This window comes from Prionailurus bengalensis, chromosome B2 (genome assembly GCF_016509475.1).
Source record: "Prionailurus bengalensis isolate Pbe53 chromosome B2, Fcat_Pben_1.1_paternal_pri, whole genome shotgun sequence".
NCBI lineage: Eukaryota > Metazoa > Chordata > Mammalia > Carnivora > Felidae > Prionailurus > Prionailurus bengalensis.
The window spans coordinates 54,048,283-54,073,064 of NC_057349.1; the positions used below are offsets into that span (position 1 = coordinate 54,048,283).

Below are 24,782 nucleotides of genomic sequence, written 5' to 3' on the forward strand. Positions count from 1 at the left end.
GATCGAGTTAGGTCCTCCCCTTCCTTCGTCAGCCCCTCCAGGTGCCTCGGAGGCCGCTCCTCCGGCCCCGGGCCCTGGCTGCCCACCCTCGAGGCCCCGTGGCCAGCGAGCTCCCTCCCGCAGCCGCAGTCGCTCCCCGCCGGGGACCGTAGCCCTGAGCCCGGCGGGCGGCGCGCCTGCCCTTGTTTGGCCACGCGGCGGCGGCGGTGTCGGCGCATCCTCCCGGGCCGCCCCCCGCGGGCGTCAGAGGGAGGCGGGCGCCCCGCGCGGTGACGGCGACGCCTGCGGCCGCGGGACTCTCCACTCGCCGCCGCCGGAGAGGCCGGTGACCTCTTGGCCGCCCCGCCTCGGAGGTTCAGATGGCTCAGGCGAAGATCAACGCGAAAGCCAACGAGGGGCGCTTCTGCCGCTCCTCCTCCATGGCCGACCGCTCCAGCCGCCTGCTGGAGAGCCTGGACCAGCTGGAGCTCAGGTGAGCGGCGGGGCGGTCTGCGGGCGGAGGCCGTGCGCTGCGGGCCGGTCCGGCACGGTCCCGGGGCAGGCTGCGGCCACAGAAGTTGCTTGCTTGAGATTTGTTCTTCATGGGGATGGTGCAGTTTTCTCTTGCCCTTGGTGGATTTTCCTCTCCGTCGGAGAGAGAACGCATGCGATTTAAGAACCTGTGAGCGCATTATTGGTGGCCACGTTCTCGTTAACAGACCTGAGCGTTTGGGAACGGAGAAAAACCAGAGAAGGTAAAAGTTAGAGTGGCGTTATTTGAGATTACAGACTGTGACACCCCGTGTCTACAGAACTTCTAGAACCTTCTGAGTGCCAGTGTGTGGTCTTCCCAGGTGTTTTTTAACTTGCTCTTTTCCTATTATTCATTTTTAAGAGCGGCAGCAGTTTACTGGTGAGTGATCAGTTTCTTTGCTCCAAAACCCAGCAGAGCAAAAAACCTAAAAATCCAGGGACCCGTCTGATAGCAAGGAGTAGGGAGGAGTAGGACAAATGAGGGGCTGCGGGGAGAACAATGGCTGGGTACTTGGTGTAATAAGACCCTGCAGCTTTCGTTTTCCTCCTAACCCTGCATGCAGCCTTTCCGTTAGTTTCACAGTATTTGTGTGCCTCCTTCCGTAGAAGACATTGACTGTACTGACTGACACCTTCTTGAAAGTGCTAATCATTGGCCCAAAAGCATAAGATAGTCACCCGTTTTTTTTTCCTTCTCAACTGAATAAGATTTTATTAAGTAATACAGAGTTACGCTTATGTGCAATCTCTAAGTAATTTATAATAAATTTTGGAAATACTTGTTTCCCTTAGTGTATTAAAACTTTTATGTACTTCTTGTAAACGTTTATGTCACCAAAGTTACTGTGACAATTGTGTGCAGATGTAGTTAAATGAAAATCTTATTAAGGCTCTGCAGCCCCTGAAACTACACCGAATTTTTTTTTCTATAGTTCTCACCAGGTTCTGGAGGAGCAAAGAAGTATGTAAGCCAAAAATTTTAGGAAGCAGTGCATGTATGTCTTTATCTCCCTGGATTTATATACCAAAATAAGAAGGGGTGTCTATTTGCCAACAAAGTGCATTCATAACCACAGTATATCTCAGCAGTTGAGGCAATTATTATTATTATCCTGAGAAAAGAGTCAAAAGATGAGAAATTCTCCTTCCAGGATGATTTCATGGATGGCAACACATAGGGAAATCAGAGCCAAAACCACACTAGAGTTCGGCTCAGAATGAGACAAATGGAACAAAAGAAAACTAAGGCTTCCCCATGGTTGAGCTTGACGCATTCAGCCCCCGGAGAAAGTGGAACAAGACTGATCAGTAGCTTCAAGCTACTTAATGCCCCTCTGAAGAATAATACTTCTTTTTATGTGGCAGCGCTACAAGTAACTCCCCACATCCTCCTGAAACCATTATTACACTGTATGTTAACTAACTTGGATTTAAATAAAATTGTAAACATAAAAATAAATGAAAAAAAGATGAGGAAATGAAGACACTGAAAACAAAACAAAACAAAACAAAACAAAAAAACAAGTAACTCCCGCATCTCCCCAGGTATTTAGAACTTTGAGGGCACGTTCTTAACTATTTCAGGGCTCTCTCCCTCCCGGTCAGAAACGATTTTTCCTGAAAGGAATGAGGAGGATTTTGCCCTTCCCTTCTTCAAGCTGAGTCATTCTCCTCAAACTTGACTTAACACCTCGTGTGTGGTAGGTGGAAAAGCAGGCAAGTACTTATCTTTAAAGGAAAGCCTCTGTTCTGAGTATTAGTACATTCTTAATGTTTGATTAATGTGAATTGATTACTGTATACAAGTGATTACATTATAAGTTGTTTAATTAACCCTTGAGCTGAGGAAGAAAGACTGATTAAAATGTGCTAATTACTCATTTTAAGGACTTACCTAGTAATTTTAGCCTTTTGTAAGCTTTGGTTCTTCCTTAAAATAAAAAGTAATACTGATCTAAGGAAGTATTTTAGAAGGTAGTGAAAATAAAAATGCAAATGCTGATGCTTTAAAGTTCCTTTGAAACCACATGAGCAGTGTCACAGAGCACCGCACTATTAAAAACTAGCCTCATGCCTAGATCTGTTTGTAAAAGAAAACATATTCAAGGTAATTTTGCTCTAATAGTTTAATTTTATATTAAGGATGACTCATAAGGCAGTGTTTTAGGTAGAATAAATCACTGTAGTTTGTACTTAGAAGCTTGCATTTACTGTTCCCCAGCCATACTAATTGTGTCATTTGTGGTAAAATGTCTTCCATATGAAACTGAAAACAATTTGCTGAATGCTTTATGAGCTAGAGTATGAACTGGTGGCGTATGTGAGTTTTTAAATGCTTTAAAATGTTTGGCAGCATTCTACAAATTAAAGGAATTCCATTTGTTTCTAATACTTTACCATGACACTGGCCTTTCTTTCGTGACTCCATCTCATCTCCTTTTTTGCTTCCTCCTGAAAAGGTGATTCCTTTCTCTCCCAGTTTTTTGACCAATTCTAAATGGCATCTGACTTTTACATTCATCAGTGGCTCAAGACACCTTGCTTATTATTGTTACTTTTTTTCAAGTCACTGTAATTTATGAATAATACATGCTAACAATGATTCGTTAAATGAGCACTGACTCTGTATACCAGGGCCCATTCCTTTGTGGAAGTTACTATTACCTCCATTCTCCACATGGGAAATTGAGGCTTAGGAAGATACATGACTTGTCCAGGGTCCCCCAGCCAGAACCCAGGAAGACTGGCAATAGAGCTTAATAATTCATGCCTGAATTCTCTTAAAGTTAGATGTGTCTTACTGTTACCTGAAGCTGGGTTTGCCTCTTGGTGGGTGTCAAGCCAAAAGATACAACCAAGCCAAAGAATAGGAAAAGGAAGGGTTTTACTTGCAGCAAGTGAAGGAGAACATGGGGGATCTTTCCCAAGCAGTGTGTCCCAGAACAACAAGATTGGGGGAGTTTTAAGCTAAGGGTGTATATATATTCAGGAAGAGGCTTGCACAGTGGGGAATACAGCATGGCAATGGGGTGACTGATTCCAAGTCAAAGTCACAGGGGCTGCAAAGGGTCAGCAGCATCTGTTCCCTGGCATCAGTTGGTCTGGGATCTGAGTACTCAAAGGGGTTTAAATCCTGTAGAGATAACTCAGGAGTGTGCATCAGGTCAGTCTTTGCTTTCTGACTATGATTAGACTATCTCCTGGCCTGATGGTGGCTGTTCTCACATTCTTTCACAAGATGGTTTGGGGCCTAAAATGACTTCTCTTACATCAAGAAAGCTATGTCTGTCTTTCTTTGCCCAGGGACCCCTAACTCTTGCTGCTTACAGTATTTCAAAATGGAGGAATAGTATATGCATGAATATATGACTTTACTGAAAGAAGTGAAAAATCCCTTTTTTTTTAAAGATTTTATTTTTAAGTAATCTCTACACCCATCATGGGGCTTGAATTTACAACCCCAAGATCAGGATTCACACACTCCACCAATTGAGCCAGACAGGTGCCCCCAAAATTACATTTAAATTGGTGTTGAATACAGTAAATACTGAACACCTACTGATGCCAAGTATTGAGTGGCTCCTAGAAGGCTCTCGATGGTAATGAAGATGTTTGAGATATGGGTTGTGGAGAGTGGCAGAGGGGAAAATGATAGGACTGCAAGATTGTTCACAAATTTCCCAAAACTGGTCACGTTGTAGGTCCTTCCCCTGCCCAGTGACTTACCCGACAGAGAATGAAGGGTTGGGGCTGGGAGTAATATGGATCATTTGGCTGAAAGTTTCCTGTTGCTTGAAGTTTCTTAGGGTGTGCCAGTGTCCCACGAGTCACAAAACAAGTGGCCTCAGAGTTAATATTGAACAACAGCCTATAATTTAAAAGAGTGCTTCTCATATACATTGTCATTTGAACCTTACAAAACCCTTTGAGGCAGAGGAGGGCACAAGAATGTTATCTCTTTTAGAAATGAGGGAACCCAAGTCCAGAGGGATTGAGTGGCTTGCCTAAGGCCGCAGTACTAATGAGAGGCTCCTAAGCACCAGTTCCATCTTCACACTGCAGGGTTGCAGTGGTGAGTGTATTTTCATATTTTGGTGATGATTAGGAAAACTTACTCAAAATCTTACACTGCCTAGAATATAAGTAATCCTTGTAGCATTCTTTATATACAAGGGTATTTTTTTAATTTTTATTTTTTATTTTAATTCCAATATAGTTAACATACAGTGTTATATTAGTTTTAGGTGTGCAATATAGTGATGCAGCCATTCTTTTTTTTTTTAAGTATATATATTTTTTTAAGTTTATTTGAGAGAGAGAGCAAATGGGGGAGGAGCAAAGAGAGAGGGAGACCGAATCCCAAGCAGGCCCCACACTGTCAGCACAGAGACCGAGGAGGGGCTCAAACTCACGAACCGTGAGGTCAGCCGCTTAACCGACTGAGCCACCCAGGTGCCCTGATTCAGCAAGTCTATACATTACTCAGCTCATCAAGGTAAGTGTACTCTTGGGGCACCTGGCTGGCTCAGTAGAGCATGTGACTCTTGATTGAGCCCCACATTGGGTGTAGAGATTACTTAAAAATAAAATCTTTAAGCAGCACCTGGGTGGCTCAGTTGGTTAAGCATCTGACTTTGACTCAGGGTTTGTGGGTTTCGAGCTCCGCGTCAGGCTCAGAGCCTGGAGCCTGCTTCAGATTCTGTGTCTCCCTCTCTCTCTGCCCCTCCCCCACTCACGCTCTGTCTCTCTCTCAAAAATGAACATTAAAAAAAAAGAAGAAAAAAAAAGATAAGTTTTCTCTTAATCCCCTTCACCTATTTTACCCATCCCACTCCCTCCCTCCCTCTGGTAACTGCCAATTTGTTCTCTATAATTAAGGATCTTGTTTTATTGTTTGTCTCTCTTTTTTTTTTCCCTTTGTTCATTTGTTTTGTTTCTTAAATTTCACATATGAATAGAATCATATGTTATTTGTCTTCCTCTGACTGACTTCGCTTAGCCTTATACACTCTAGCTCCACCCGTGTTGTTGCAAATGGCAAGATTTCATTCTTTTTTATGGCTGAATAATATTCCATTATGTATGTGCATACGTGTGCGTATGTATATACACATCTGCTTTATTCATTTATCTATTGATGCACACTAGGGCTACTTCCACAATTAGGCTATTATAAATAATGCTGCAATGAACATAACAGTGCATATGACCTTTCAAGTCAGCATTTTTGTACTCTTTTGGTAAATACCCAGTAGTGTGATTACTGGATCATAGGGTAATTCCATTTTTGGTTTTTTGAGGAACCTCCATACTGTTTTCCAGTGTGTGCACCAGTTTGCATTCCTGCCAACGGTGCACAAGGGTTCCTTTTTCTCCACATCCTTACCAACACTTGTTTCTTGGATATGAGTATTTAATAAGAGATGGACTATGATTTTAAGAACCTATTTTAGAAATTATTTATTTCAACTAAATTCATGATAGGAGCATTTGCCATTTCTCTTCCTTTGTATGAAAGCACAAGTTCTTGGTATTTATAAGCCTGAGTCCATAATGGTAAGTGTGTAATAAATAGCATGAAGCTAATGTTTACCAGCACCAATTCTAGACACATGACATGTAGTAACTCATAAACATAATTGTTGTAGTCAGTGCTGTCAGTCAACTGTGTTAAACTCTTTACCTGCTTTACTTCATTCAGTCACAACCACCATCTCATTATCCCTATTTCATAAATGAAGAAATTGAGGCAAAGAGAACTTAGGTTACACAGCCAGTAATTGGCGGTGCCGGTTTGAACAGTGTGACTGAAAAGCCATTGTGGCTTCACTGAATGCTGTGTTAGTGGACATATCCACAGTAGCCTCAGTCTGGTGAAGTCGCTGTCAGGCCTCACAAGTGTATCATTTTGCTACCTAGGCTGCAGAGATGTGTGAGGTTCAGGAGACCCGAACACTAGTGGAGGATGTGGGCACTTCAAGTTTCGCCCTCCTAAGAATTTCTGGCTAAAATTTCTTTGTGTTAAGCCTGCTTAGTTGCGATTTTATGCAGAGTTTTCCAGGAGTACAACCCAGGCCAGCCATGGTATGAGGATTTCTTTCCCAATTTTGGACATGTAGCTCTTCTAGGATCTGTTAATAAAAACAGAACCACCCTTCTCCGTCAAGAGAAGTGTTGTCAAATGATGTTTAAAAACTTGAAGGGTAAAGTGAGGTGGTCCAACACTTGTCTAACCAGAGTCCCGGAGGAAAATAATAGCACGGAGGACAGGGAATATTCGAAGATACTATGACTAACAATTTTCTAGAACTAAATGGAAGGGTTGTAGACAGAAAGATTTATATGTGAGATGAATTTAAGGATCTCAGCTGACAAACAGTGCAAATATTACTTACATAAATTTAAGTAGAGGTCTAGGTTCAGCTAGAGGGAACTGCACATGAAAGGTCGATGGTGCCAAAACAAACAAACAAACAAACAAAAAAACCTTGAAATGTTTACATTCTAAAGAATGCATTTTACCTTTGCTATGAAATGAAAAAAGTATACATAAAAATGTGTATGAGAGGTTCCATTAAAAGTGAAGTCTGTTTATCACAGGGAAAATGCCCTGGCAATTTCTAGCCTTGGGGAGAAAAACAAAAACAAAACAACAACAACAACAAAAAACCCCACAACCCTTAAAAGTTCCATCTAGTGTCTTCTGTATTTGGGGCGTCTGAGTGGCTCAGCCAGTTAAAGGTCTGACTTTGAGTCAGGTCATGATCTCATGGCCCATGGGTTTGAGCCCCATGTCAGGCTGTGTGCTAACAGCACGGAGCCTATCTGTCTTCCTCTCTCTCTGCCCCTCACCAGCTCACGCTCGCTCTCTCGCTCGCTGTCTTCAAAAATAAATAAACATTAACAATAATTTCTTCTGCATTTGGTCTCATTTAATGACAAAATATCTTCCTTATATTTATGGGGTTTTTTTCTAGAGCATCTCCTCTTAAACCAATTTCTTGTTAACAATTCCGTGAACTTACTGTCATAACTTGATGTAAATGAAGCTTTCCTTTTTAGAGTAACATTTAATTCTCTATCATTGTGCATTTGAGTACAAACTCAAAGAGTGTTGAAAAATTAATCTCTTCTTTCAGCATCTTCTCATTTACTAATCACATGATTCATCTGTGTCATTTAAACAGTATAGTCATGGTTTGTGTTTTTCGCATAAATATTTCATATTGGTGCCTACTCAATCTCTCTTCTATGTACTGGGCCCTAGGTTATCTGCCTGAGAGTTTGCTAATGTAAAATATTGAAGTACGCAATGAATGGTGCTGGAAGTGGGCCTGCTGTTGGCATTATTGCTGTTTTATAGAATATTGGTTTTATTGTGCTTTCCAGCCACATTTGTCACATAAGATTCTTACCAGCTCTTTGTTTTTCTGGCTCTTATGAACACAAAGTTCAACATATATTTAGTATCTTGATGAACGAAGAGACCGTGTGACTTTATAGTCTATCAGTGCTATTTTGGGGTCTAACAGGTGGATGGCTGTTGGGGAAAAGGCAAATGTGTGCTTAGGGTGAGTAGGGGAAGCCTTATATGGAGTGGACATGTGTTCAAACATTAGTGAAGTTGTTCCTTCTGTGCCCACTTAAGGCAGCAATCAAGATTAGATCTTCATGATCTCATGATTCTCAGGCCATCTGAATACCGAGGATCTAAGTCTGTCACTGTTCATTTTGCAGAAATGGCAACTTACTTAGTTACAGGATAACGTATAGCAAGAAACTGCCCTGAAAACAAACCACCCTAAACATACAAGATTTTCTTTTTTTCTGTTCTCATAATTCCACAGTCTTGTTCTTTGGTGACTGGGTGTGTTCATGTGTATGTGTAATAAGAGCACATGTGTATTTATTTATACTCAAGGGAATTAGGAAAAGTAGTGCTTCTATAGCTCGATCTGGTCTTTATACCAAAAACCTAAACAGGCATTTCCTTTAAATTCAGGAAAAGACACAGGTGCCCTGTCTAATCACCACTGCTTAATAAAGTAACAGAGGACTTTAGTCAATACTAAAAATAAATTAAAATAGGAGCTGATAGGATTGAAAAGGAAGAGATTAAAACTGTCATTTTGTGCAGATGATATGCCCACCAATCTAGACGAATCACTGAATCAAACGATAAATTATTAAAATTAATAAATAAATCAGTTACCAAGTACAAGATGAACCTTCTAAAAGCAGCATTTCTCCAACCAGCAATAACCAGCAAGAAATTATAATTTAAAATATTCACAATAACAACAGTATCCTCAAAGGATCAAAGCACTCAGAAGAGTCCACAAAGACTACCATTAAGAATACTTCAAAACTCAGGGTACCTGGGTGGCTCAGTTGGTTAAGTGTCCGACTCTTGGTTTCGGCTCGGGTCATGGTGTCATGATTTGTGAGTTAAAGCCCCAAATCAGGGTTTGCACTGACAGTGTGGAACCTGCTTGGGATTCTCTCTCTCCCTGTCTCTCTGCCCCTCCCCTGCTCATGTTCTCTGTCTCTCTCTCTCAAAATAAATAAGCTTTAAAAATATGTTTAAAAATTTTTAAAAGAATACTTCAAAACTCTAAGAATATAAAAGAGGGGTGCCTGGCTGGCTCAGTCAATTGAGTATGTGACTCTTGATCTCAGGGTCGTGAGTTCAAGCCTCCCATTGGGTGCGGGGATTACTTAAAATAATAAAATCCTTTTTTTTTTAGTTTATTTTTTTGAGAGACAGAGAGAGAGAACATGTTGAGCAGAGCAAGAATCCCAAGCAAGCTCTGCACCAGCAGCACAGAACCTGATGCCAGGCTCGGACTCACTAATTGTGAGATCATAACCTGAGCCAAAAATCAAGAGTCAGACAGGACACTTAACTGACTGAGCCACCCAGGCGCCCCCCAAAAATAAAATCTTAAAAATATAATAAAAAAATAAAAATAGAGAAGATAGAAGATGATCTGAATAGATGGAAAGACACATCATGCTTCTGGATAGAATGGCAGTATGCTAAAGATGCCAAATTTATCTCAGTTCTTTGAGAAACCTGATAAACTTACTCTAGAGTTAATATGGAGAATTAAAAGTCTAAATAGCTAAGTTATATTTAAGATTAGGGGACTAGTTCTGCCAAATATTAAGGCATATTACCAGGCTGTTGCTGTTTTTTAAAAAATGGGTGTTGGTGTAAGAACAAATATACTAGTAGGGGCACCTGGGTGGCTCAGTCAGTTAAGCATCCGACTTCGGCTCAGGTCATGATCTCACAGTTTGTGAGTTCGAGCCCTGCATCGGGCTCTGTGCTGACAGCTTAGAGCCTGGAGCCTGCTTCAGATTCTGTGTCTCCCTCTCTCTCTGCCCCTCCCCCGCTCATGCTCTGTCTCTCTCCTTCAAAAATAAATAAAAACATTAAAAAAGAACAAATAGGGGCGCCTGGGTGGCGCAGTCGGTTAAGCGTCCGACTTCAGCCAGGTCACGATCTTGCGGTCCGTGAGTTCGAGCCCCGCGTCGGGCTCTGAGCTGATGGCTCAGAGCCTGGAGCCTGTTTCCGATTCTGTGTCTCCCTCTCTCTCTGCCCCTCCCCCGTTCATGCTCTGTCTCTCTCTGTCCCAAAAATAAATAAACGTTGAAAAAAAAAAAATTAAAAAAAAAAAAAAAAAAAAGAACAAATATACTAGTGAATGAAATAGAGATTTCTAAGAGTAGACAATCTATAAATCATTGGAGGAAAGGTAGATTTTTGGTGGATAGAATGTTGGAGAAGCCGGTTCACTATTTGGAGAAAATAAAGCAAAATCCTTACCTAAACACATACAAGGTGGATTCTAGATGGACTAAAACATAAATATGAGAAAGATAAAGCAATAAAGTTAATAGAAATATAGGAAAATATCTCAGGACTTAGGATGGAAAGATCCTGAAGCAAAACTTCAAAAGCATAAACCATAAGGCAAAAGAAAAGCAAGAAAAGATCAATTTGATCACTTCAAAGTAAGAATGTCTGTTCGGTGAAGTATATCCCAGACAAAATTCATGTATGATAGAATGGGAGAAGATAATTATAATGTCTTTAACTAACGTGGGATTAATTGCTTGAACATGCAAATCAACAAGAGGACAGTAACCCCTGTTTAAAAAAGATAAACAAGGGAGGGAGGGAGGGTGAAAAAGAAAATGAAATGAAGTGAAAATAGGCACAGGCTATGAAGAAGCTAACAAGAATACAAAGAGATGTCCAAAATTATTAGTAATGACAGACATGCAAGTTAGGTACGAACATATCACTGCACACTTACTAGACTGGCAACAAGTAGAAAGTTGGAAAATGCTGAGTATTGGTAGGGCTTTGAGTCCACAGGGATTCCTCTGCTTTGCTGCTGGGAATATTGTCAAGGAGTTCAGGACAGGGCCCCCCAGAATGTGCCACTTTGGCATGTGGGTTATTTTGAGCTGAAGGCACTTGAGAACCTGCAGGCTCAAGAGAAACTTTTACCCCTCCCTTAACCACACAGAAGAATCTAAATTAGGGGTGTTTCCCAAAATAAGGGTTATAAACAGAGATAAATTTTATCTGAATGGCCCATCTTTTTGGTAAGGCAAACATCTAATTACCAAGCATCTGATCTTCTTTTCACCCTGTGAAGTATATTCCTTTTGTCCGAAGTCCCAGACCCCTACTCCCTCTTTCTTCATTCAGAATGACGTATACACCTCATTTTGCCTGACCATCTTTGGAATTTCGTCCAATGTACACTGTTATATTTGATTTTCTCCTCTTAATCTGTCTCATGTCAATTTATTTCTTGGTCCAGCTAGAAGGACCTTTGAGGGGACAAGAATTCTTGCTTCCAGACAGTGGTCTAGCATAGCCATTCCAGAAGAACAATCGTACCCTTGTCTCAGCAATCCTGCCCTGGGATACATCCTAAGGAGATTCTCATTCAGTCCATGAGGGGACATGTATTCGTGTAAGCATTTTTTGTGGTGATGGAAAGTGAGGGGATAAGGTGGGTGTCTCCACTGGGAGAGTGGATGTAAAACCAGCTGGATATGCATGAAGTATATGATATGCAGCAATCAGAAGCTACTGACTAGATGTTCACATAGGAAGCTGGATGGTTCTTAATAAAATAATGCTGAGGGGAAACAGAGTGAGATATAAATTGAAAATAGGTGAAAACACAAATACACGTTTTGTTAAGAACAAGTACAAAATAGATAAACACTAAACAGAATGGTCGCCATACAAGCAGGGAGAAAAATGGGAGTGGGGTAGGCGGATTTAAAACAATAGAAAAGTTAAAGAACTTTTTAAAAAGGAATAAAGAATTTTTGAAAGGTGCTCCTAGTGATCTTGAAACTTGAGTTGGAGCACATGATAGAGATGAGGAAAACTAAACTTCCATATGGTAACTTTCGTTTTCCCAATTTCTACAGGGTGGAGGCTTTGAGAGAAGCGGCAACTGCTGTGGAGCAAGAGAAAGAAATCCTCCTGGAGATGATCCACAGCATCCAGAATAGCCAGGACATGAGGCAGATCAGCGATGGTGAGAGCATTTCCATGGAAGGGAGCTCATCTTTTCCACTCCGTGAAGGGATTTGGGATACACATGGGTCCATGTTCGCTTGACTTGAGGAATGAGCACGCCTGGCTTTGGCATCTCCCGTGAGCAGCAGACAGCAGCTGCAGCTGTCAGTCTATTACAACAAGAGCCACGTACCCAGAGGTCACCCTTCTGGCCCACCCCCTACCTCAGGGACATGATTGGAAATGGTAGAAAAGGCCTCTAAGCTGCAGAAGAGGTAGCCCCGAGCAGTAAGGCTGTGGCTTTGACCTCAGGCTCACACTTCTAACTTCAGCTCCTCAGAAGTTATTGGACCATAGAAGTATAAAAGCAGAGAAGACACAAAGGGAGGGGTTGAGGTATAACTTAAAGAGAGGAAGGAGAGAAAATGCAGGGGAAATAAATTATGGACCCGATAAAACCCCATTAATGTAAAAATGTGCTATTGTTTCCATACGAAAAGCATGACTGCCCATGGAGAAACAGGGTACTTGTAATTTCCTTTCACTAGCAGTGGGTCTTCCTAATTTGGTTGCCCTGGTGCTTCCCGGGACAAGCTAATAGGCCAGCAGCTGGTACCATGAATGTGCCATCGAACTCCAGGCCCTGAAATGTTAGACATGCACAGTGGGGTTAAGACCTAGCCAGTCTTTTCCCCATCCTGGCCAAAGATCCATGAATTAGGAAGTAAGTCACAGAACAGAACACACATAAGATTGCTGAGTTTTTCATATAAATAATGAAATGTTGACCCAGCGCCCCTCTCCCCACCATTGCCTCTCTGTGCTGGCCAAGACTTATACTACTAGCCTGCTTAAATTTGGCTGGAGAAGATGAAGCCAGTGTCTCATTCTGAGGCCAGCTTTTTCTCCACTACTGTGGCTAAGTTTTTGTCAGCCAAAATTGGGTCATTGTATTCTGATACACGTGCAGACTATGTCATCCGAAAGTATACCTCTTGGCATGAGAATTATTTCAAGCTGATTATTTCTGAGAAACTGCAGACACAGGAGAAGCTCTGAAAACAGAGTAGAAGTCATTCTTTTGTAAGGGAAGTTTAAATTTACAAAGGAAAGTTCCATTTGTAAGGAACTCTGTGTACCAGAAAGAAGGATGACTAGAAGTCACAAGAAACTCTTATCTATGCAGAAAGCACCTACTACATCTGCAAAACAGCCTTAGCCTGGTTTATCCTGCTTTTCCTGGTAACCTCCCTAAGGAGGGAAAGACCTCCCTCAACATCTTAGTCCTTAGCTGAAGATGGTTTTTAAGGTGGTGGCTCAGACCATCTCAGGGAGTTAGACCATCTCCGTTTCCCTGGCAATCTCTTATGTATATTTGAAGTATACATATTAATAAATTTCTGGGTTTTTTTTCTTGTGAATCTGTCTTTTATTACAACGTTTCTCAGCCAAGAGCTCAGAAAGGTACAGGGAAAATTCTTTTTCTTCCCCTACGTGCACATCCGTATGGAGAGATCCACCGTATCTGATCTCTTGTCTACCCAGCACAAAGTCCTGGTTATGTTCACTATTCACTCTGTGTTAAGACTTGATCTCCATCCCAGTTACAAATGTATGCCCGCCCAAACTTTTTCAAACATGACCACTTGAGAAGTCATCTGGTATCCCATGTATAAAGACTTTCAGGGAAAGGTATTCTGCAACCTCTCTTTGTAATACACATAGTTAATCTTATGTGCTATAGTTTTAACTTTTACTCTAAAAATTTCATAGCAGAGGCACTACAGAAAATAGTTTTAGCCACAAAAGAATGCCTTTGTGTTCTCAACATCAATAAATTTATATCTCATATTGATTGATACTTTAAACTTTCTACGTTTAGGAGAAAGAGAAGAATTAAATCTGACGGCAAACCGTTTGATGGGAAGAACGCTCACCGTTGAAGTTTCAGTAGAAACTATTAGAAATCCCCAGCAGCAAGAATCCTTAAAGCATGCCACCAGGATTATTGATGAGGTGGTCAGTAAGTTTCTGGATGATTTGGGAAACGCCAAGAGTCACTTGATGTCACTGTACAGTGCTTGTTCATCTGAGGTGCCATCCGGGCCTGTTGACCAGAAGTTTCAGTCCATAGTGATTGGCTGTGCTCTTGAAGATCAGAAGAAAATTAAGAGAAGATTAGAGACTCTGCTTAGAAATATTGAAAACTCTGACAAGGCCATCAAGCTGTTAGAGCATTCTAAAGGAGCTGGTTCCAAAACTCTGCAACAAAATGCTGAAGGCAAATTTAATTAGTTTTGAAACAGAAGAGCACTTACAAATAATGACATAAAAATGGTTAAATACTAGTTCTTTATGTTAGGCATAACATTTGATACTGATTATTTCAGATGAGGAAAATATCCCAGTGTCATCAGTTTTGTGATTAACATAATTAAAACTAGAAGTATTTTAATTATCTTTCTAGAAATTTTTAGATTGAATTCTTGTCTTGTATTAGGATCTAGCACCTAATATATATTTTTTTTACTATTCTGTGGTTGAATACTTAGTATATAGGAGAGAGTTAGTGCTCAGCCTGGGGCAAAAGCATTATTTTCCTTCCTGGGCTTTATCTGGCGTGGAGATACTTGGGCACATGGGGCATTTGGTTGACTAGAAATTCTTTACTTAATCAGCACACACACTTACTACACATCTACTGTTAACTAAGAAGTGTGCTTTAAAGGGATCCCAAAATAAGAAGCTTTCCCTCCATCTTTTTCATAAAGCACCTTTTTTGGACATCTGAATCAATTTTGACTTAAGATTTATGCATCTGATAATATGAATATATTTCTTCCTGTGTGTGAAAACATGGCATAAAGTGTGAGAGAATTCACCTGATTTTACCACTGTGAACAACTATATGTCCACTTCATCTTTTTCCAAATGCATCATTTCTCTCAATTTGTACTCATTATTGAAATGCGGTATTGTAACTTGCCTTTTTTTAAAAAAAAATGCTGCTATAAAGTCTGCTAATTGTCAACTTTAAAACCTCTATTCCGTATAGTTGTATAATTTACTTAGCCATTCCCCTAACTAGGCATTTAGGTTGTTTCCAGGTTGTTTCTTATTCCTGCAACATATTTATATACAGAGAGCTTTTTCCTTTTTTCTTTGTTTTTGATTTTCTTTGTATAAGTTCCCAGCAGTGGGATTTACCAGGTCAAAGGGTATATACATTTTCATGACCTGACATATTTCCAAATTTTTTGGTATAAGAGTTACATCAATTTATACTGTCTTCAGTATATTAAAATGTGGCTATTTCACTAAAAGCTTCCGAGAATCGAGCATTGTTTTTTCTAACATTAGACATTAGACTAAATACCTGAATTTAGTTTGCATTTTGTTTACTAACAAGGTTGACCTGTATATTGATGATTCTTTTATGTGTGATAAATGAAACAACCGTAGAACACTTTCATTTGTTAGAAGTAACTAGTGCTGTGGATACACAAAAACCTCGACTTCCCCTCAAATACTACTTCAAAATGAATACATCAAACTCAATTTTCATGAGAATGTAGGTATTCTTTCACACTGGGGGAGAAAGAGAGTCAGGATCCAGATTAGCTTTATATATTTATAGCTTGCAATGCAAACAATATTGAGCTTCATTTTCTGGGCAAAAATGTCAAATTAGCCTCTCTTCATAAAAAGCAATTACAATCTGAGAACATTATGGTTTTGATTGCCATTGCTAAGTCGGCCTCATTTAAATCTTTCCATTTCATGGGGAACATTAATTCTCATTGATAACTGTGGTCAAAGCCGCTTGATTTTGTCAGTTGACTCTCATTTGCTATCATCAGGTTCACTGTCAGATAAAGATGTTCTTTTTGTGCCATCTTTACTAGCTTTTTGAAAATTAAGAAACAAGAATCAAGTTTTCTTCCAGTTCTCAAGGACTGTCAGCATCTTTGAATCCCTTCCACCCTGGGAGATACTCCCACTTCCCGTTCACTTGTTCACTCCATGTTAGCCTAGGACATTTTCTACCACGTGTTTTGGCCCCGCCTCCTCAACCTTTGTGCTCTTCATGTTGTTTCTTCCCCATTTTTTTGTAGTGGAGATTCATTGGAGGCCAGTCCTTATCACGGACTTGAAGAGCTGTGGTCTACCATCTCCAGGCTGCCTCAGTCCCTGGCCTGCAGCACCTGTAGCCCTCTGTATCTCCAGCCTGAGCCACATTCCAGGGGCAAGGACCTCAGTGTGTTGATTCTTAGCATTTTTATTTATTATAAGAATGAGTAGAAGTGCAATTCATTTTTAAATGATGAAACTACCACGAGTCACATTAACCTTCATCTGTCATCTTTTTTTTTAAATTTTTAATGTTTATTTACTTTTGAGAAAGAGAGACAAGGGAGAGTATGAGCAGGGGAGGGGCAGAGAGAGGGGGAGACGCAGAATCCGAAGCAGCCTCCAGGCTCCAACCTGTCAGCACAGACCCCAACACCGGGCTCAAATTCACAAGCTGCGAGATCATGACCTGAGCTGAAGTCGGGAGCTCAACCAACTGAGCCACCCAGGTGCCCCTGTCATCTTTTATATAGATAATAGTCTGGGACTACAATGGAATTCAGAGTATATTATTTGTCTTTTATTCATACATTCCCTAAAGCCCCATTCCTTTTTTTTTTTTAATGTTTATTCATTTTTTGAGAGAGAGACAGACAGAGCCTGAGGGGGGAGGGGCAGAGAGAGAGGGAGACACAGAATCCAAAGTAGGCTCCAGGCTCTGAGCTGTCGGCACAGACCCTGAAGTGGCGTTCAGACTCATGAACTGCAAGATCACTTCTTACCATTTACTGAATGTAGCATACAGTTTTTGGACAGCCCTGCTTCCATCCTTCATGAGACTGCTTCCCAGTAGAGTGTCCCTATTCCTACACTGGCTCTAAGAGTGCAGCTTGCAGGACCAGCCAAGGAGTTGACAGGAGAGCCTTCAATGTGCATCAACTGAGGACAGAGTGATATTGCCACCCCGTGAAAAGTCTGAGAAATGTAGAATTGTCCCTCCTGGTATTTAAATGTAGGAATCATTGACATTAAAAAATAATAATAAAAATCCTGAAAGCTTTCAGAGGGATAGGAAGGAGAGAGCTAACAGTAATGAATGTGAACTGGGTTTTCCAGCTGTGCTGCCCTCCCAGTACCAGTACTGCATCCACTAGGGGGCACCATTCATGCTATTCTATGGGAATGGTATCCTGTGACTGGAACATTAGCAAGTCAGGTATGATGCAGAGGGACACAATAGTGAGTACAGACATAGTCCTCTGCATTGATGCAGGTCACTCTAGCACTCCAACTCAAAATGCTTGGAATTCACTCTAAGGAGATGACCAATTAATTACAGAACTCTGCTTAAACATGTTACAATTGGAAAGCATGAAAGAATTTAACAACCCCTGAAAGGAACAGAGTAAGGATCTGGCAAACAATTACATCCAATGATTTTTAAGTAGGAAATATCCATACATGTGTCCCTTTCAAGTGACTGAGAGAAATGCTGATACATGTGGAGGACACATATGTGATAATGCTATTTTTGAAGGCTGGATTTTGAAATTCCTCAATGACAAAAATGAAAGTAAAAGCTGAGAATTTTAGAAAAGGCAAGGACAGTAGTGAAATTGAACTTGTGTGTGTCTACTCACAACAAGCAAGCAAAATGAAATGGACCTCTGTTTAGGGACATGACTACATTCTTAAGCTTTCAATCATGATCAAAGAGTAAACAACTTGAACTGGGTCACACTAATCTTTAATTACCCACCTGAAATATTGGGGGTACCCAGCTGACCAGGCCTTAGAGCATGCAACTCTTCATCTTGGGTTTCTGAGTTCAAGCCCCATGCTGGGTGTAGAGCTTATGTAAAAACAATAAAACAAACAAACAAAAAAAAAAAACATTGTGGGAAACATGCTTCCCTTGCATATAGTTGGCATTCAGATCACTGGCATTCACTCACAGCTGTTTGGTGAGGGCCAATTTCAGTATCTAGCCCAGCTTTTTTTTTTTTTAAGTTTATTTTTCAAAGAGAGAATACAAGTGAGGGAGGGGCAGAGAGAGAGAGAGAATGGGAATTGCAAGTAGGCTCTGCACTGCCAGCACAGAACCCAGTGTAGGGCTCGATCTCATGAACCGTGAGGTCATGACTTGAGCCAAAATCAAGAGTCAGACACAACCAGCTGAGCCACCCAGGCACCCCTCTCGTCCAACTTTAATATGCAACTAATTTGGGCACGATTTGTGCAGGAATTTGACAGAAGCTGTCAGAAAAGATTGAAAAACCTGGCATTGGAAAACTGACCTAGAATTTGGATCCAGAGAGTATTATAAGTACATATTCAAGTGGAATCATCAGCCCTCAGGTCTGAAGATGATACAGCCCTGGGACAGAACACACATAGTGGCTTTAAGCTTTGCTGCAGGAAGACTTGAGTTCCTAACCCCAGCTCTTATCAGCAGAGAGCCGCAAGAATATCCCTGACCTCCCCAGCTGTAAAGTCAGGATGATAATGCTCCTGTGAGTTATGAACTTTAAATGAGATGCCATATGCAAGGTGCTTAGGATGGTGGCTAACATAGAAAGCACTTGCTAAATAAATTTGAATAGGGGACTCCTGACTGGCTTAGTCGGTGGAGCATCTTGATCTCAGGATTGTGAGTTCAAGCCCCATGCTGGATGTAGAGATTATTTATATATTTTTTAATGCTACAGTTATTTTGCACAGGGAAAAGTAAATTTATTACTTGAGGGTGGAGCACAAAAGCCTCAAAACAACATTTCTTTAAAATAGACTTTATTTCTTTAAAACAAACTTCATTTCTAAGACAAAATTATTTAAGCCACAGTGCTACTAAATTGCATTAAATATCCCACTATCAATAAAATCACTATGCTAAATATTGGCAGAGTATCTAAAACATGAAATAGGGGTGCCTGGATGGCTCATTTGGTTAAGCTTCTGACTCCTGATTTTGGTTCAGGTCATTATCTCACGGTCATGAGATGAGCCCTGGGCTGGTGTGTGCTCTGAGCATAAGCCTGCTTGGGATTCTCTCTCTCCTTCTCTCTCCCCCCCATCCCACTCACGCTCTCTAAAAATAAATAAACATTTTTAAAATAAATAATTAGATAAATATGAAAATTTTTAAGTTCAGAATTTTATTTTTTTTTTATTTTCTAATGTTTATTTTTTTTTAATTTTTTTAACGTTTATTTATTTTTGAGACAGAGAGAGAGCATGAACGGGGGAGGGTCAGAGAGAGGGAGACACAGAATCTGAAACAGGCCCCAGGCTCTGAGCTGTCAGCACAGAGCCCGACGTGGAGCTCGAACTCACTGGCCGTGAGATCATGGCCCAAGCCGAAGTCGGCCGCTTAACCAACTGAGCCACCCAGGCGCCCCTCTAATGTTTATTTTTGAGAGAGAGAGAGAGGCAGAGCATGAGTGGAGGGTGGGGAGAAAGAGAGAGACACAGAATCCAAAGCAGCCTCCAGGCTCTGAGCTGTCAGCACAGAGCCCAACACAGGGCTCGAACCCACTGACCTCAATATCATGATCTGGAGTGAAGTCAGAAGTTTAACCTCCTGAGCCACCCAGGTGCCCCAAGTTGTTCCAAATTTTAAAGAAGTTACATTATAGGAGCACCTGGGTGGCTCAGTCAGTTAAGTGTCCAACTTCAGCTCAGGTCATGATCTCAGGGCTCGTGAGTTCAAGCCCCATGTCACGCTCTGTGCTGACAGCTCAGAGCCTGGAGCCTGCTTCGGATTCTGTGTCTCCCTCTCTCTCTGCCCCTCCCCTGCTTGTGCTCTGTCTCTTTCTGTCTCTCAAAAATAATAAACATTAAAAAATATTTTTAATAAAAAAATTACATTATATCTTTTACTGCTTTGTTCCACACTATTGATGCACGTTACACAAAATTTTAGTTTTGAAATTCATTTATTTTTTGATTATTGGATTTATCTTTCATGAAATTTTTATTAAGTAGTATATTTTATTTTTTTATTTTTTTTTTTAACATTTATTTATTTTTGAGACAGGGAGAGACAGAGCATGAACAGGGGAGGATCAGAGAGAGGGAGACACAGAATCTGAAACAGGCTCCAGGCTCTGAGCTGTCAGCACAGAGCCTGACGAGGGGCTCGAACTCACGGACCACGAGATCATGATCTGAGCCGAAACCGGCCGCTTAACCGACTGAGCCACCGAGGCGCCCCTAAGTAGTATATTTTAAATTAAACAAGGGCTTAACTTTAACTCCAACCCAATAGCAATACATACAGGTGGTTTTCCATTCAAATTTACAAAAGCATTATTTAATAGTAACAAAAGTACATAAGGGGTTCAGTTTTCCTTTTAATCCAAAGGGTTATTTGTTTGTTTAGAGGAGGGGGACATGAGTGGGGAGAGGGGCAGAGGAAGAGGGAGAGAGAGAATCTTAAGCAGGCTCCACACCCAGTTCAGAACCAGAGGCAGGGATCAGTCTCACGTCCTGAGCCAAAATGAGTCAGATACTCAATCACCTGAGCCGCCCAGGCACCCCCAATGTTTTTATTTTTAAGGGACATTTACCAACATCCTAACATAGATATTTCAAGAGAGAGAAGAAAAGGAGCACCCTGTAATAAAAGCTATTACAGCCAAATAACATAGTTACCTAGGAGTTAGGCAACTGGACATTTCAGAGTCCACTGTGGTTTTAAATACTTTCTACTAGCAAATAAAGTCACTTATATAGTAGGCTTATGTATTTTAGGGTGAAAACGTAAAGAGTTATAATGGCATACATGATATTTGTAACAGTTAAAACTGAATAAATCTACCTTTTAATTAAATGACTGCAGTGTGGGACAAATTTCCACCTCACCAGTCATTTTGTTTTCAGAGAAACAGATGCCCTAACGATAGAGTAATGGGAGTGCTTCAGCAACTATTTAAAAGGTTTGGAAAAGGATGCTAACAATTAACATTTTATGTTAAAGTCACTTTAAGGTAGACACTAGGTGCTGAGGACATTTGCTCATTCTAAGGTCTTCAGAAAATATCCCAGTCCTTAAAAGTCACAGGCACTGTGAAATACATCATTGAGAGTTCTTTCTAAGCATTGCATTCTGTGACCAGAAGCCTTTTGGGGTACAGCAATCCCACTACCACCACCACCTTCTTTCCTTTTGTTAACCACGCCCTTAAGTACACCCTCAGGGCAAAATGTCCTTGATCTGCTCTAGAAATAAGACACCTATTCCGGAACATTCTCCTCAGAGCTGGTCATCCTGGTAGTCCCCGATTTATACTCCCCAGCCTCTAGTCTATAAAAACAAGTCTAACGGGAGCTGAGGTTGCAGCGATCTACTCATCTTACTGCCTTCCTGACACTAAAGACACAGCTTCTGTCCCTACTTCCCCTTAACAGACCATTTCTCTCAAGCTGGATTTGTCCACTTTTTTCTTCAGTCTTGTGGCTCCTTTTGCTTTTGGAGTCGTTTTGCATATAACTCCCTATCATGGAACACACTGCCAACTTTTGAAACAACCACATAACTTCCTTCCACAGTGAAGAAAGGTATTCACCCTCTTTTTGGTAGTGCTTTACTTTATTTTTAAAAAGCAGTATGTGTGCTATCATTTGGGGGCAGATAAAAGGAAATCATTTGGCCCGGTTTTTTGTTTCACTGCAGCCGACCCTTGTACAACATGGAGTAACTGGGGTGCTGGGGTGCAAGAGCACCTGGCTCCAGGGGCTCCAAACAGACCAGGATCGGCCACTCGCAGCTGAAAATCCAAAGGCAGAGGGATGAGAGGCAATGAAACAAGAGTTTATTTCAATGATGCCGACACGGAAGACAGCAGACTACTGTCCCAAAAGCTGTCTTCAAAGTGCTGAAATACTTCGGGGTCCCTGGGTGGCTCAGTCAGTCAGGCATCTAGCACTTGATTTTGGCTCATGTCATGATCTCATGGTTTGTGAGATTGAGCCCCATGTTAAGCTTTGAGCTGACAGCACAGAGCCTGCTTGGCATTCTCTCTCTCCCTCTCTCTGCCCCACCCCCCACTTGTGCGCACATGCACGCATGCTCACACTCTCTCTCAAATACACTTCCCAAAAAAATCATAAAGAAGAGAAAATACATTTACAGTACTGTACTGTTGTGTATAAAAAAATGTGTATAAGTAGACCTGTGGATCCGTGCAGTTCAAGAGTCAACTGTGTATCTGAGCCTGTATTTTTCCTTCACTTGAAAAAAAGAAAGGGTGTTCTGATTCTTGACTCATGGCCCAAATTTTTAGAAAGAAATTCCTGTAACATGTATAAGAACAATTCATTGTTTCTCTTCAGTTTGCTAGAAATTCTTTCAGAAAGCATCCAATTCTATTTGCTTTAGTTTTGTGCTTACTCAGCAGCCTTCTGACTTGCAAATTGGTCTCCTAAATGTACATACCCACAAGAAAGAAAAAATTCAGAAAAGAAGAAAAATGAGAAAGACGGAAGCATGAAATGGAGGCTTCTGCTTTTTTAAGCAAGAGATCATGTTTTGTGAAGAAACCTTCAGGTCTGGTTATCATCCTTGGTATATATCCTACTTACGAGACTAACATTCTGCTTTATGTATATAATAAGCTTCTTGGAAGATGATTGGTTTCCCGTTCCCTAATCATCCCTTGAGTGAACTGGTAGAATACAATTCTTAAACATATAAATCTGAGGAGTAGAATCTGGACCTGCCATGAGTCCCTGAAGCAACCTAAAAGCACCCAGAGGTGTCTTTGTAATTATCACCAATTCATCATCAATGCAACACTTGTTTTGTCCTGCATTCTTTCTGGGGTTTTTTTTTTTTTCTGTCTACATTTAAATTATGTCCCGTGAGGGAAAAATATTTTAGGAGGAAATTCAAGACAATCATTTTTTTTATAGCAGAATTTCTGAATCTCTGAAGGCTTGATAATGCCCAAATTAACCTGTTTATTTTTTTTAATTTTATGTATTTTTGAGAGAGACTGAGAGAGTGTGAGCAGAGGAGGGGTAGGAGAAAAGGTGAATCTCAAGCCAATAGCACAGAGCCTGATGTGGAGCTCGAATTCATCAAACCATAAGATCATGACCTGAGCCAAAACTAAGAGTCAGACACCTAACCTGACTGAGCCACCCAGGCACCCAAAGCCTGTATGTTTAGAAGGAACCAACTATAACTTGGGATAGAGAAAAAAGCATTTAATACTTTGCTCAGTTCATAAACTCTATATCCATTTGACCTTAAAGTATGAGATAATTGAGTTCACTGTACTTGTATTATTAAGGACCCTTATGGAATATAGTGTAAATGAAATTTTTCAAAAGGGAAATAAATACAAGTTTACCCTTTTGATATATTTTGCCAAATTGCTCTCTGAAAGGATTGATTTCATTTCTCTTCCAACAACATACCAGGCTTCCCCCACTCCTAAAAGTAGAGCCATCCTATGAAAGCTTTAGCCAAAATGGCATAAAGCAGGGGCACCTGGCTTGCTCACTCAAAAGAGCATGGTACTCTTGATCTCTGGGTCATGAGTTCAAGCCCCACATTGGGTGAGAGATTACTTAAAAATAGATAAATAAATAAATAAATAAATAAACTCTAAGTCAAACTGGTGTAAAGCAAAGAAGCAATTACCATTAATTTACATGGAAAAACTTTTCATCATTCCCAGACCCCCCCCGCAATAACTTCTCTTAGGTTTTTCCAATATCTTAGAACACATCTTGCCAGTAGATGCACAAAATAAACGGAGACAGAGCACAGAGCATAGGTGCTCACAGGCACAGTTCAGAGCTGTGGCCAGTCATGCTGAGATGCTGGGTGTGGATCTCAAGGAGTTAGGCAGGGCCTCTCTCGCTGCTCAGGTGCCCACTGCTTGTACCATAACAGTCCGCTGCAAAACAAACACTCAATGCTATTTTCGATTTTTATCTTTTGTTTTTTGTTTTTGTTTTTGTTTTTGTTTTTTTGTAAAAGCCAAAATCCTCTTTGGACTTCTTTTGGTTGTGAAAACATGTACTAATGTAGGTCTTCTGTACAAGCGAGGTGTCATAATGAGAATTTGTGAAAAACAGGATAACTACCTATCTCTTCCCCCACAGCTTTACTCACATTAAATAGTGTTATGCTGTTAATCCTTGTCAATTAGATACAAGAAAAATTATATCCTCATTGTTTAATTTCATTTCCTTAATTGTGTATGATATTAATACACTTTCCTGTATTTCTTTTCATATTCGACGTGTCGTCTTTGCCCATGTTTCTATTCAGCTGATGGTCTTTTGCGTATTGATGTATGAGTCCTTTCTACATTAAACAAACTAGCCATTTATCTGTCAAATGTTGATAGTACTTTTTCTTAATTTGTTATTGGTTTTGTGTATTATTATTTGTAATTCAAGGTGAGTTTTTGAGACAACAAGCATTTACCAAGAAACAATAAAGTAATCTCTGACTACATCAAACTAAAAAGCTTCTGGGGTGCTGGGTGGCTCGGTAGGTTAAGCAACCGGCTCTTGATTTCAGCTCAGATTATGATCGCACAGTTGTGAGATGGAGACCTATGTCAGGCACTGCACGAACACTGCAAATACTGCTTAGGACTCTCTTTCTCTGCGCCCCCCCCCC

At 40.7% G+C, this 24,782-nt stretch overlaps 1 protein-coding gene across 1 annotated transcript; it reads left to right on the forward strand.

Moving 5' to 3' along the window:
* Positions 1-161: 161 nt before the first annotated feature.
* Positions 162-24,495, forward strand: BAG2 (BAG cochaperone 2). The gene is made up of 3 exons (XM_043591713.1): positions 162-472; positions 11,980-12,089; positions 13,953-24,495. The coding sequence occupies exons 1-3, from the start codon at positions 360-362 to the stop codon at positions 14,363-14,365; spliced, it is 636 nt and encodes a 211-aa protein (XP_043447648.1). The 5' UTR covers positions 162-359; the 3' UTR covers positions 14,366-24,495.
* Positions 24,496-24,782: the final 287 nt, after the last annotated feature.

Coding starts and splice junctions, on each gene's coding strand:
- BAG2 (XM_043591713.1), top strand. CDS start 360: ATGGCTCAGGCGAAGATCAACGCGAAAGCCAACGAGGGGCGCTTCTGC. Junction 473..11,979: donor CTGGACCAGCTGGAGCTCAG/GTGAGCGGCGGG, acceptor CAATTTCTACAG/GGTGGAGGCTTTGAGAGAAG. Junction 12,090..13,952: donor CATGAGGCAGATCAGCGATG/GTGAGAGCATTT, acceptor TTCTACGTTTAG/GAGAAAGAGAAGAATTAAAT.